At 37.7% G+C, this 14,738-nt stretch overlaps 1 protein-coding gene across 7 annotated transcripts in view; it reads left to right on the top strand.

The window, feature by feature from the left end:
• Positions 1-14,738, top strand: part of G2E3 (G2/M-phase specific E3 ubiquitin protein ligase) — a 52,725-nt gene that overhangs the window by 25,844 nt on the left and 12,143 nt on the right. For 2 of the 7 annotated variants that reach the window (XM_038406382.2, XM_038406383.2), the window contains exons 5-11: positions 409-510; positions 1,610-1,734; positions 3,106-3,271; positions 4,039-4,145; positions 5,729-5,845; positions 8,808-8,932; positions 10,688-10,820. In XM_038406382.2, the coding sequence (XP_038262310.1) occupies positions 409-510; positions 1,610-1,734; positions 3,106-3,271; positions 4,039-4,145; positions 5,729-5,845; positions 8,808-8,932; positions 10,688-10,820 (875 nt within the window). The remainder of the gene's footprint in view (positions 1-408; positions 511-1,609; positions 1,735-3,105; positions 3,272-4,038; positions 4,146-5,728; positions 5,846-8,807; positions 8,933-10,687; positions 10,821-14,738) is intronic. The other 5 variants (XM_038406386.2, XM_038406384.2, XM_043516380.1 and 2 more) reach the window with 3 other exon arrangements.

Here is a 14,738-nt window from a genome sequence, read left to right on the forward strand (position 1 = left end):
GACTAGTCAATTGCTGAAGTTTTTTTTTTTTTAAAGTGACTAGGATAAGATTGCTTTTTTCATTCTGGGCACATCCATGTGTTCTAAAACTTTCCTAAATTAGTGTTGCTTGTTCTGCAAGGTCCTCAGCCACTGTCTCCTGGACCCTAGAATATATTAAGTTTGGTCCTAGGAGTTAGTCAAATAGATTCCTGCAGTTTCTTAGCAGCAGTATGCTGGGAGGAAGGGAAAGACTATTATGCCTCTGCAATAAAAGAATATCACTGTCTTAAACATTTTGTTAAATCAGTCTACTAGGGTTTTCCATATTGGTACCAACAGATCTTATAGTTCAGTCCTAGACATTAAAGTTGATTAAAAATGGTTTAGTGTATTGGAATTTCTTACTAATTTTAACTGTATTTATAGTTGATGTCAAGTGGAATTTGGCAGAGGGGTGAAGAAGATGAAGGAGTTTATGGGTTTTTAATCAAAGACATTAGGAAAGAAGTAAACAGAGCTGCAAAACTGGTAAGAATTAAGCTCTAGTATTATCACTGTTAATCTTTGTTTCATCATTTTTGCACTATAAACTCAATAACAAATCTGGTTTGTAATGAATCTTTAGAATTTTTTTTTTTAAATTAAAGAATTATTTTTCTTTACAAATGGGAAATATTGACCGTTGCATTTTTCATAAGTACTTACTGTGCTATATGTCATATTTGATTCATTTTATGGGCAGGTATATCCTACTTTCAAGAGTCTGAATTCTTATTTTTAAATGATTGTGTCTATTGGCAAGTGTGTGTGTGTGTGTGTGTGTGTGTGTGCGTACACTCACACACACACACCCATCCACACAGTATACACATATATAGTAAATATTGACAATGGAAGTTGGCTGATATTTGATACAGAAGAGACAGTGATTAAAACCCAATGAGGAAAATTTCATTTTCACCTGTCCAACAGATTGGGTGTCAAATTAATCAGAGTCTTTGGGACAAAACACAAAGGACTGATAAAACAGATGGTGTGGGTAGACCCTTACATTTTCAGGATGAAACAAAAACATTTAACGTTTTTGATAAGTCTAACTCAAATAGCTGAGCAGGAACTAGTTAAGAGAGCAGGTTGTCTAATATATCCAGAGTGCCTCTATGGCATCTGTTGAGCCCCAAACTGTTTGTATATTTTTGTTGATATTTTAACAATGGCTGCACTTGTACACCAACGTTGGATACCATGATTAAAATACGGAATACCAACTTATTTGTCAGAGTTTAAGTCTTTGAAAAGTACATAAAACAGAAGTGAATTAGTAATGCTACAATTGTAGCTAGGTTTCAGAGTAGCAGCCGTGTTAGTCTGTATTCACAAAAAGAAAAGGAGTACTTGTGGCACCTTAGAGACTAACAAATTTATTTGAGCATAAGCTTTCGTGAGCTACAGCTCACTTCATCGGATACATTCGGTCTAGCTAGATTATCCTCTGGAACAGTTCAGTATAGCACCATTTCCTTTTCTATACTCCTTATGTCAGATTTCTTTTGTTAATGTTATAATTCCAGCAATTTTAATTGGACTTAAGTTTTAATGGGCTTTCATTTCTAAAACTTTCTCTTAGAAATGTAATATCTGTAAGAAAAAAGGTGCTTCGATTGGATGTGTAGCACCCAAATGCAAACGAAGTTATCATTTCCCTTGTGGGGTTCAAAGAGAATGCATTTTCCAATTCATGGAACACTTTGGGTAAGTGTTTTATTGTCGGGTATAATTACACTCCTTACTGAATGAGAGGTGCTCCTTTTTGAAATACACTTGCTCTTCTTTTTCCTACAAGAAGCGTGTATGGGCATTATAAATGGCCTCCTAATTATCTATTTAATAGAAGAAAGAAATCTACCATTTTTCTTACAATTTAGAGAATCATATTTTGAGGTATATTGTCTTCTGGTTAAATTTTTCTCACATTTTCCACTTGGGCCCGAGAGGGATGAAATGCTCCTGTCTGAACCAAGAAGCAGGGAATGGATCATCTGATAGCCATACCATTACTACAGCATACATATAATATTTGTGAAATAGTTTTTCAGTATTTTTAGGATGCAACTAAATGTTAACTCTTAATATTAGCACACATTTTAATGTTCTACATAAAATTGTGAAGTTGGACTTCAGCTTAAGTATCAGGTTTAAACTCTGAAAAGTAATTATTATAATGATTCCATTTTTGTTGTTTGACTCCAGATCAAATTTGCTCAATTTACAAATGAAAAATATTCTTTTTCTAACTGCCAGTCCTTCAGATTCATCCTGGGACCTGAAAGTCAAGCTGAATTATCCTTCAGTGCATCATCACAAAAAAAGCCCCAGCAACAAAAAGCCCCCCACCCCTTGGTTGCACTGGAACTACATCTACTGTTCAGTTGTATCCAGGCTCCTGCTGATAATGTGTGAGCTTAAAAAGAACTGTTGATTCTTCTTATCCCAGGTTGAGTTTGTAGGGTTGGCAATGGGGGATGAAGAATAATTTAACTTGTAAACTGAACACATTTTATATGGAACCAGTGAGATACAATAAATATAAACCCAAAGTTTATTTTTAGAGTAGAACCTCACTTTAAATTACTGATATTTTCTCAATCTAACACATACTTTTTCAAACTCTCAATTAAATCTTAGTTTCTTTGGCTGTTGTGTAGGCTTTGTGGAATTATTGAAAGATTTTAAAAATTAAAATCTGATCACACCAAAGTAATGTATCATTATTTTAATTAGGCGACACTTTTTTGTTTTAAGGACCAGAAATGCTTTGCTGGACCAATACAAAAGCTTTGGCGTTTTTAGTAATCTTTTTGAACAACTGATCGGGAATCAGCGAATCCGTTTTCTTGCTATTTTATATTAATTTGTTTGTGAACATTTTTGTATATTGAATATATGGTTTTTAACCTGTTCTAAAATGATTTATTTCTAAACTACATGTGTGAAAAATTAAAATTAGTAAAGTCTGCAGTTATGGTACAGGGTATAGTGTTACTCTCTTTAGTATTAAAAACAATAGTTTAATTGTTTTTGAAGTTTAGTGTCATTAAGCAGAGCTTTAATTTTCTATTTAAGGTCATATTGTTGGGAGCACCGGCCAGTTCAGAAACTTCCATCTGATGAATCTAAAGGCTCTTCACAGTGCACAATATGCTTGGAATTTGTTGAGCACTTTCCAATGTACAATATACTGAAAAGTCCTTGCTGTAAAAATGCTTGGTTTCATAGAGACTGCTTGCAGGTAAGACAACCTTTTATTCTGTGATGCTCACAACATTTTGTTTTTACTTAGAATAAAGAACAAATTAATGTTTACATTCTTATTTTAATATTCAATAAATGTAATAAAGCCACATCAAAAATATAAGACTATAACTTCTTCATCTAGAGATTCTGTTGATTACAGGTCAGAGAAAAAACTAACTGGTTTGTCAATGTTATCAGACCAGCAACTTTTAAAATATACTCTTAGGGACTGCAAGTTTGGGAAGATTCCTTTTTAAAGATGTTCTTTGAGATCTTCACACTTCAGATTGTCTTCAGGAAGCTTCTATAGAAAGAAAGTCTGTTGGGACTTCACAAATGTCCTCTTGCAGTCCTGAACATTCAGAGCCCATATCATAAAAGGGTGATGTGGCCTTAGTTACTTCTGTTCCTTCATTCTCATGGCTCGACATGGGTGTAGGAATCTCTTCAGATGCAGAGTGAATTGGGGGGCGGGAGACGGGAGGTCATTGAAAGGAAAGCACATGCTTTCCTCCTGGAGATGATCTTACAAGCCCAGCCCCTGGATCAGCCATTTCCCTTGTGAAAAGATAGAATAGGCCACCTTTAGCTTCTAAGTGATAAATCTAAGATGATCCTTGCATGAACAAGTCAGTGCCAGAAAAGAATCCATGAGTGTAATGTCCAATCTTCAGGGTACCATGACCTTATTGGATACAAAAGGATGGAAACAGAGTAAATGTGAATAGTTCAATTAATTTTCTTTTCTGTTTTCTGATACAGTATCAAGCTCTGAGTGCTGGGGTATTTTTCTTTAGGTGCACAGTATGCAATAATAAAGACAAATTTCAGAATGAAATGTTGAGAATGGGAATACACATTCCAGAAAAGTAAGTAACTAAGAATAATTTCACAAATAATCCATATTCTATATACAACTCTAAGTAGGATAACAAATCCAAAACCATGTACTTGTTTATGCAATATAACTAAAAATTGAATTATCATTGGGATTTCCTGGGTTTCTACTGGCAATGAGAGCAGTTTATTTTGTCTTATGTGCAATTTGCTTCTTTTCAGAACGTTCCTCAGATTTGCAGAATACTAAATTCAGAGGGGCTGCAAATAGGTAGTGTAGGATAGAGATATATTACTATTAATCTGCATTTTAGAGATAATATTCTATATATATATATAAATGCAATGTATTAGAATTTTTGAAAATTCTAGTATTTTTAAATATGGACAGTTCATTTTTAAATATGGCCAGAGTATTTTTAAAATATGGACAGTTTAATTTAATATGGGAAAGCAGGTGCATTTCCCAGCAACTGCTCTCTCATCCTCTCCACACTGTATTTTCTTCACTTTCTTTGTCTGGCCAACGTGTGCTATCACCCCCTTTATACAGTAGAACCTCAGAGGTCTGAACACCAAAGTTATGAACGGATCAGTCAGCCATACACCACATTTGGAACTGGAAGTACGCAATCAGGCAGCAGCCGAGACCAAAACAAAAACAAACCAAATACAATACAGTACTGTGTTAAACATGAACTACTTTAAAAAAAAAAAAAAAAAAAAAAAAGGCGGGGGGGAGTTTAAAAAAATTATTTGACAAGGTAAGGAAACCATTTTTGTGCTTGTTTCTTTTAAATTAAGATGGTTAAAATCGGCATTTTCTTCTGCATAGTAAAGTTTCAAAGCTGTATTAAGTCAATATTCAGTTGTAAACTTTGAAAGAACAACTATAGTGTTTTGTTCAGAATTACAAACATTTAGAGTTATGAACAACCCCCATTCCTGAAGTGCTTATAACTCTGAGCTTCTACTGTAGTCAAGTCTTGGCTGTCTTCATTTCTTTCTCTAGGATCTGCTGAGGTCTTCTCTCCATCTTTTTTTTCCTCCCTTCCTCCCTTAATTAACCCTTAAGAGTACTACTACACACATTGTCAGTTCTACTTCCAGAATTGAGAAAAAGTATTTGTAGTGCCTAAGGATGATTTCCTAGGATATATGGATTAATCTATTTTATTATTTTTTACTGCTGCTTATTGCTATAGTATCTGAATTTCTTCCACATAAACCCAGAAAGGAAAATATAGACATTGGGAACAAAAGGTTCCAACTTTAAGGTTAATAGATTATTCCAACATCTTATCAAGAAAACATTCAGATATTTTCTCTAGAGTCGTCAAACTATATAAAACACTTACGGATTTAGTTTAGAGGACAGTCTTGAATAAAGATGGACTGTTTATCCAAATAGGTCCTTTCTCTCCTGTTATCTTATTGTTATTACACTGCTAAATGGTTGCATTATCTCAAATTATGCCATTATTATCAATCATATTTACATGCTTTGGGAGCTCCAATTTTAATGCATGGCAAAGGAAAATAAAGTTATTTCAGTACATAAAGCTAAAATTATAGCACTAAAATGTTTTTTAATCCATGTCTGCAATATTTACAGAGATGCATCCTGGGAACTCGAGGAGAATGCGTATCAAGATCTTTTGCAGCGTTACCAACACTGTGACGCTAGAAGATGTCTCTGCAGGAATGGGAGAGACTATAATAAACCTGATAGGTATTAATACACAGATTAAAACACACAGATTTTGAAGACCAATATGCTTAACATAATGGGATGGGTTACAGGATGTTACAGGAATCTGTCACAGATAGAATGTTGAAGAGGCTTTTAAGAAGTAAATAATGAAAGCTATGACATTTTCAAATTTATCACAAGCTGGACATATTTATCTTATCAATACTTTATAACATGCATCTTATTTTGAAAGGTGATTGACCAATAAGACTTAGTGTACCCAGAGTATAAGAGCCAAGAGAGTTAGATAACAGGATTTATCTTCCATATTCTATCCCTTCTCCAACACATATAAAGCAGCAAAAGAGATAATACCATCATCGGCATCCTTTAAAAATCAAAGAGACGTAGCAAACTACTAAGACAAATTATTTTTTATTTATGCTTAGCTGCTAAAATATCAAGTGTATTAGAATATCTAAAATAGGTATCTTTGAAAGTACCTGGCTAAAGTATTGGACATATCTCAAAATTGACTAGTTCCAGTTGATCCATCTACCTCATTAGAAAGTTTATGAGAAACAACCAGCTGCTGGGATTTTTATTAAATAGAGGGAACCTATGCTTCTTACTGTCCTTTGACTCCTTCCTCTCACTTTACAAGTATGCTCTGAACTTTCCCAAAAACTTACTTTGATCTCATTTCCTTCCTTCCTTTCACCTCTAAACTCATTGAATAGTCATTTACAATAGCTGTTATGAATCCTCCTCCAATTTCCAAACAAGCTTCAATCCTCTCCAGTCTACTGAAACCAGTCACAGTAAGATCTCTAATGACCTCTTCCAGCTCAGATCTCAGGCCCTTCATTTTGTCCATCCTCCTTGACCTGTCTGCTCTTTTCAGCACTGTTGATCATCTTCCTTCTTGACATCTTTTCCTCCACTGAGTTTGCAAAATACTCTCCTCTCCTAGTTTTCTTCCTACCTCTCTGACCATTTTTTCAATATCTATTTCAATGGGTTTTCCTTCTCCTTTCCCTCTGGATATCCCCAGGAATTTGTCCTCTTCTTTATTCTCTTCGCTTTACACTTTTCACTTTTATCTTCTCTTTAATGTCTCATCTTCAGTTCTAATTTAACATCCATAAAATTGAACTCCATATCTTCCCTCCCAAGTCCTCTCCAATTCACTTTGTCTCCATCACTGTCAACAATATCCAAGCTTCTTGTCACCACTTTCAAATTCCTGCATTGGTTTTCATCACCAACCGCATCCCTTCTGCTTTGCCTTATTTTGTCTCCTTGTTGGCTTCTTTCATAAATGTCTCAGTATTCTCTTCCACAGTTCCCATCAGTGTGGAGCTTTCTGAGCTCATCAACAAGGCCCGTAACCTCTCCACATATAAGTCCCTCTTGAAAACCATTTCTGTTGTACTGCCTATTGGAAATCTTGCTGGCTTAAATTGACAAGATTATAAAGTTTTGGCCAAACACCATGATGGCCCATTCTTATTATGTGTATGCTGCCTCATAATTGTCTTAGTTTGTGAGCTCCATTGAGCAGGGATCATGCCTTTTTGCTTTCTGTATGGGAAGCACCTAGCACGCTGTGGGCACTACTACAAACAAATGTATAATATAAAGATCTAGGCAAATACTTTTTTAAAAAAAAAAAAGTTTAAATGTCTCTTATAGAACAGTCCCAGCTTTTGGAAAGTGGTGAGGTTATCAAATACTGTGTCATACAAAATGCTATTTGGAAAAAACAGCCAGGGGACTTTGAAAAAGTTGGGCTGTGGATCCCACAAAGTAGTGAAGGGGAAAGTAACTGGCTATGCAAATGTGTTGGCTTAAAAAGGGTACACTAACTGCTCCATAGCCTCTTTAAAACTGGATATTCTTCAAAGCTGACTAGCATTCTAATCATTGCATTCAGATATAGGCCTGGTCTACACTACACAGTTAGGTCAATGTAAGCTGCCTTACATCAACCTAATTGTGTAAGTGTCTACACTATAGCCTTGTCCCGCCAGTGTAAGTGCCCTACTACACTGGTATAATAACTCCACCTCCATAAGAGGCATAGGGCGTATGACAGTGTAGTTAGGGCTACACGTACGTGTAGATACTGTGTTACTTGCATCGGCTTTGTTGCTTATGTCAGCTGTTAGCTGTGAAATTGACAATAAAGCCGGGTAGCTAGAGCCCAGGTGCCCCTGGAGAGCAGGACCCCACTCCAGGCAGGGAGCTGTGTGCAGCTAGATCCTGCTCTCGGCAGGGAGCTGGGGTGAGAAGTCCAGGTGGCTGGATCCCTTTCGGCTCGCAACCGGAGCAAGAAGCCCGGGCAGCTGGACCCCGCTCCTGGTGGGGAATGGGAAAGTGAGAAGCCCTGGGAGGCTCCCTCCCAGCCCCCCACCTGGGAATGTTGGCTGTCTTGTCAATTTACAAGGCTTCCTGGTGAAGGGTGGGGGCAAGAAGCCAGGGCAGCTGAACCTCGCTTCCTGGGGGCAAGAAGCCCTGGGCAGCTCTGTCCCCCTGCCCACCAGTGGGGAACGTGGAGACGAGAAGCCCTGCGCGGCTTCCCCCACTCCCAATGGTTAACGGGGAGATGGAGGGGGAGCACAGTCCACCAGGATTCTGTGGGGGCAGCTGGGCTCCTGGCAGGGAGCTGCCAGCAGAGCCGGGAGACTCGGCTTACAGCTCCCCACACTGCCCCTCTTAGGTCAGTGGAAGTGCTCCTATGATGGCTGTAAGATGACCTAATAGAGGTTAATTTGAGTTTTTAGTGTAGACATACCCTTAGTGTGAATTGGGAGTGTACCCTCTTTGAAAGGGATACTGTACAACCCAACAGGCTAACTATATATCATTTAACTAGTGTTTGGTAAATAATAAGGGATTTGTGGCTAGGTAGGTGGATTGGATTTACTGCCTAACAGCCTTTGTTTTGACTTCTGTCGTTCCTCTGTTAATTCTAAGTACAGTGTGTTTTTTCTTTTAGTAAATGGGAAATCAAATGCTGTCAGTGTTGTGGTTCCAGTGGAACTCATTTGGCCTGTTCCCCAATACAGTCGTGGGAGGAAAACTGGGAATGTCTAGAATGCAGAAGTATCTTCGCTAAGTCAGGTAATATTATGAAATGCTAGGATATAGTTTGGTTGGGTGGGTGGGTGGGTTGGTTTGTTAGGGCTGTCAAGCAATTAAAAAAATTAATCGATTAATCGCACTGTTAAACAATAGAATATTTATTTATTTAAATATTTTTGGATGTTTTCTACATTTTCAAATATATTGATTTCAATTACAACACAGAATACAAAGTGTACAGTGCTCACTTTATATTTATTTTTGATTACAAATATTTGCACAGTAAAAACTAAAAGAAATAGTATATTTCAATTCACTTAATACAAGTACTGTAATACAATCTCTTTATCAAGAAAGTTGAACTTACAAATGTAGAATTATGTACAAAAAAAACTGCATTCAAAAATAAAACAATGTAAAACTTTAGAACCTATAAGTCCATTCAGTCCTACTTCAGCCTATCGCTCAGACAAACAAGTTTGGTTACAATTTGCAGGGAATAATGCTGCCCACATCTTGTTTACAATGTCAACTGAAAGTGAGAACAGGCATTTGCAAGACACTATTGTAGCTGGCATTGCAAGATATTTACATGCCAGATGCGCTAAAGATTCATATGTCCCTTCATGCTTCAACCACTATTCCAGAAGACAGGCGTCCATGCTGATGATGGGTTCTGCTCAATAATGATCCAAAGCAGAGTGGACCGATGCTCATTTGTTCATGATGTTCATTTTCATCATCAGAGTCAGATGCCACCAGCAGAAGGTTGATTTTCTTTTTTGGTGGTTCAGGTTCTGAATTTTCCACATCGGAGTGTTGCTCTTTTAAGACATCTGAAAGCATTCTCCACACCTCATCCCTCTCAGATTTTGGAAGGCACTTCAGATTCTTAAACCTTGGGTCGAGTACTGTATCTATCCTTAGAAATCTCACATTGGTACCTTCTTTGCGTTTTGTCAAATCTGCTGTGAAAGTGTTCTTAAAACGAACCTGTGGTGGGTCATCAACCGAGACTGCTTTAATGGCAGAATGTGGATAAAACAGAACAGGAGACATACAATTCTCCCCCAAGTTGTTCAGTCACAAATTTAATTAACGCGTTATTTTTTTAATGAGCCTCGTCAGTATGGAAGCATGACCTCTGGAATGGTAGCCAAAGCACGAAGGGGCATATGAATGTTTTGCATATCTGACACATAAATACTATGCAACACCAGCTACAAAAGTGCCATGTGAACGCCTGTTCTCACTTTCAGGTGACATTGTAAATAAGAAGCAGTTAGCAGTATCTCCTGTAAATGTAAACAAACTTGTTTGTCTTAGCAATTGGCTAAAGAAGAAGTAGGACTGAATGGACTTTTAGGCTCTAAAGTTTTACATTGTTTTGTTTTTGAGTGAAGTTAAGTAACAAAAAATCGACATTTGTAGGTTAAACTTTCACAATAAAGAGATTGCACTACAGTACTTGTATGAGGTGAATTGAAAAATATTTATTTTCTTTATCATTTTTACAGTGCAAATATTTGTAATAAAATATAATATAAAGTGAGCACTGTACACTTTGTGTTCTGTAATAGAAATCAATATATTTGAAAATGTAGAAAAACATCCAAAAGTATTTAATAAATTTCAGTTAATGTTCTGTTGTTTTTTAATCGCAGTTACATTTTTTGAGTTAATCATGTGAGTTAATAGCAATTAATCAACAGGCCTAGTGTTTTTTATGTTTGTTTTGGGTTAACTTGACACCAGTATATTTTTCAGAAGAATAATCAGGATTTAATTGTACAGGGAATTACCAAAATCAGAAAAAACGCTCGTTGGCTACCTCAGAAAAAATAGACGTTACTGGTCATTTGTTGGAAGAGCCCTCTCCCAAGTGCCCCAGACAGTCACCTGGATCCCAGCACGGCTTTCTTCTCAGGTGTGTAACTTTGCATGGGATGGAAGCAACTGCATAAAAAAAAATACAGAAAGAATTATTATATGAAATAGAAGAAAATATTTGTTTTATGAAATTTAGAATACGAGAACACCACACTTATTTTCATCCTGCAGCAAATACTTCCTTTACTGAATTGCAGAACTAGGCTCCCAGGCATCCATATTTATGAGTGAAGTAGTCACTTGTGGTAGATGTTTCATGAGTCGGCCATAAACTTCTAGTATTAACTCACTAACCAGAGACTGATATGCAAACCAGTCTATTGAATTAATAATCCTTCAGTTGAGCACTAAATTAAGTCCCCTTACAAAAGCAATATTAAAAGAAACTTGAATATTTAAAGTTAGGCCATTTTTAGCTTAATTTTAATAATGCAGTGGAAAATTAGCTCTTAAAATGTATACCGAATTTCTTTTCTCTAGTAATAAAGTATATCTTACCTGAAGTTTTAATATTTTGTAGTTCAGTTTTGAAATTAAAACAAATGCAGCTGATAAGGTTCTCATAGCAATTGAAATATTAATTTATAAGGGCTTGCAGTTAAAAAAAATATGAGCCTGCCTTTATTACTCTTGTATTTATAAAGTTCTTTCATTTGCTTTTGAGCAAATCCTTGGAATTTCCTGCCTGCAGTATCTCATGATGCTTTGTCTGCTTGTCATCTAAACAGTTAATGAAAGCATTCATAAATATCACAATGATGGGCTGGAGGACTAATTATTTTTCTTCAAGTATGTGTCCATGTGAAAAGCCTGTCTCTGTTTTTGGGGATTACTTTGCCCCTTTCCACCAGGCGTGGTTACTATCACAACAGACAAGTGGGTGTTGGGTGTCATCTCCCACAGTTGCTATGCTCATTTCCACACCCAAACTACTTTCCCATTCCTCTTCAGGGACCCTTCTCCTGTGAGGCCACTACAAAAAGAAGTGGTTTTGTTGTTTTGTCTAGGAGCTATAGAGGAGATACCTCAAGAGCACAGGGGAGAGGCTTCTACTCCCAATATTTCCTTATCCCAAAGAAGAAAGGGAAGAGGGGGGTATCTTTATCCTATCCTAGACCTGAAGAGACTGAACAAATACATATGCCATCTGAGTAATGCGTGCTTCAACCATCTCCATCTTCATGATAGGTTCATGGCTCTTGATTTAGATATCCACTTGGGCTACAGGAAGTACTTGAGATTCATAGTGGGGAGGGAGGAGCAAATAACTCTCAGTATAAGGCACCACCATTCAGATTCTTCACAGCACTGAGAATCTTCACAAAGTGTCTAGTGATGTGCCTGAGAAGACCAGTAATCTGCATCTACCCTTAACTGTGAATTATTGATTAAAGGTAGACTCCAAGAGGAGTTGCTGATGAGCCTGGAATACGCTCTGTTTGCGTAGCTGGACCACCTAATGTACATCACAGATCATTTTAACTAAAATGCCTGCACCCCAGATGCCTTCTTAATTCCGCTGAAGAAGGGCCTCCTATATGCTTTCCTGCTTATTCACCTAATGCCTAGGGTGGTTCCCAAAGTCAGATCAGACACAGCCATGTCATTCTCACAGTTTCTGCTGGCTGAGGCAGTTTATGCTGATGGACTTGCTGCAGGTGTCCATTCAGCTGCTTGTTCAACTCCAAACTGCTCAGACCTGATTTCTACCACATCACAGTCGGATACCCTATCCAGACCGAAAGTCCCTGCATCTCGCAGTCTAGATGTTAGCTGGTTGAGTGCCATGGACAAGGACTGTTCCCTATAAGTCTAGGATATCCTGAAACAGAACTGGAAGATATCCTCCAGACAGACTTATTCATTAAAATGGAAGTGTCTCTCCATGTGGGTGGCCCAACATAACCTGGACCCTACACTGGCTTTGGTAGCAAAGACTCTTGATTACTTGCTTCATCTGAAACATTCTGGCCTTTCATTCAGCTCCATTCAGGTCCACCTTACAGTGATCTCAGTGTCCTATTATGCTCCTGTGTCTCCCACCTGATGGTATCAGAGTTTCTCAGTGGTCTGTTACATACTTACCCACTGATCAGAGAAACTGCTCCTGCCTGCCACCTCAACATTGTCCTCTTGAGACTCTTGGCCTCCCTTTGAGCACCTTTGAGAATGCTTCATACTTCATCTCACTCTGAAGACTGTTTTCTAGGTGCTCTTAGTAGTATGAAAATGAGTGAGTTCCAAGTATTTATGGCTGACCTTCCTTCCCTTCATAACATTTCATAGGACAAAGTGGTGGTGAAACCTTACCCCAAGTGCATCCCAAGGTTGTTTCAGATTTCCATATGAACCAACCTATTCCCAAAGCCCAATGCTACATCAGGGGGAATTTACCTATGCAGGGTATCTCCAAAGCCTTATTTTACTCATTGACAGAACCAAACTGTTCAAGCATCTCCCTGGTTGTTTCTGGCTGTACCCAGCAATTCCAAAGGCCAGTCCATCTCATCATAAAGAACATCTAAGTGGATAACACAATGTATCTTGCTGTGTTACCAGTTGGGTGATGTACCTCTTCCACTGAACAAGAATGCTCACTACACAAGAACTCAAGCGTCATTCTCTGCCAGCTTCAGAAATGAACCAGTTTTTGAGATTCACAAGGCACCCGTTACGTTTTGTGAAGCAGTGTACACTGGACTTAGCTGTCAGGGCAGATGCCATGTTCATTAGAGCAGTACTACAATTTGTTTGACTGTTGCAGCTGATATTTCTCATCCCACCATCCAGAGGGGTTACTGCTTTCCAGTTACCTACTGTGGGATCCACGCTGACATTTACACAAAGAAGGAAGAATGGTTACATACCCTACAGTAATTATGGGGTTTTTTTTAGATGTTGTCATCCAGTGTGGGCTCTCACAACCTTCACTCCATCCCCAGTTTATGAGACACACCTAATGTGAGCTTTGAATCGTGAGGGAACTAAAGGAGGATCATAGTTGTTCTGCCCTTTATGCCCTAACAAGTCCAGGAGCATGATAAGGCACAGGGTGCATGCACTGCCCAAAGAAACACCACGATTTTAAAGAATCTGATACTGCACACTTGAGGTGCATGTGCACCTACAGTGGGACCCAACTGATATCTCAAAGAACCCGAGTTACTGTAAGATAAGTAACCGTTGTTTATCATGGGTGTAGTAACACACCTACTGTAGTTAAGGTTAAGTTACATTTTTGAAGGCTGCTGTGGGACTGCTGCCCTCATTCCATATGTACTAATCAGCTGGCATTCCTTCCCTTGGTTTTCGCAATACAAGAACACACATGTATGTGGCAGGAGATGGCAGTGCAGAGATTTATCACCTCTGAACTGCAGACTCTGGAAAGTTAAAGTTTCAGTGCTAAGGGCTCAAAAGCCAGGGCTCAAAAGCTAAGGGCTCAAAAAACTTTACTTTTTTATTTTATTTTATTTTTCTTTTGAGGGTACATGCAAGTTTAACTGTCCCTCTGGGGCATATAAGAGATCAAATAACTGATGACTGTTGTGCACAGAAATTGTACATGCATCATTCCACTTTCTTTCCTAGTTCTTGAGTGCTTAATTTGGCAACCTTAATATTGCTTTAATTTTTTTTGCATGTAAATATAGGAATTTTGCCATCTTTGGAGCTAAACAAACTCAGAATATGTGCAACTCTAGAAGACTTAACAGGAACTTACAACATTACTTAGTAATTAAAAGGCAAGATAAAAATTGCAGCAAGTTATTTTAGTAGTGTGTGTTTAGCTGGTGCCAACTAATACCAGCACTGGATCATACAATGCAGTCTACCTATTGGAGTAACATAACTTCATTTTTTATCATTACTTAATGGATCTCAAGGATTCTCAAATTTCAGTGTGTACTATCTGGGATATAATACTTTAGAAAACTATAGAACAATTATGCAC

This window comes from Dermochelys coriacea, chromosome 6 (assembly GCF_009764565.3).
Source record: "Dermochelys coriacea isolate rDerCor1 chromosome 6, rDerCor1.pri.v4, whole genome shotgun sequence".
Taxonomy (NCBI): Eukaryota; Metazoa; Chordata; order Testudines; family Dermochelyidae; genus Dermochelys; species Dermochelys coriacea.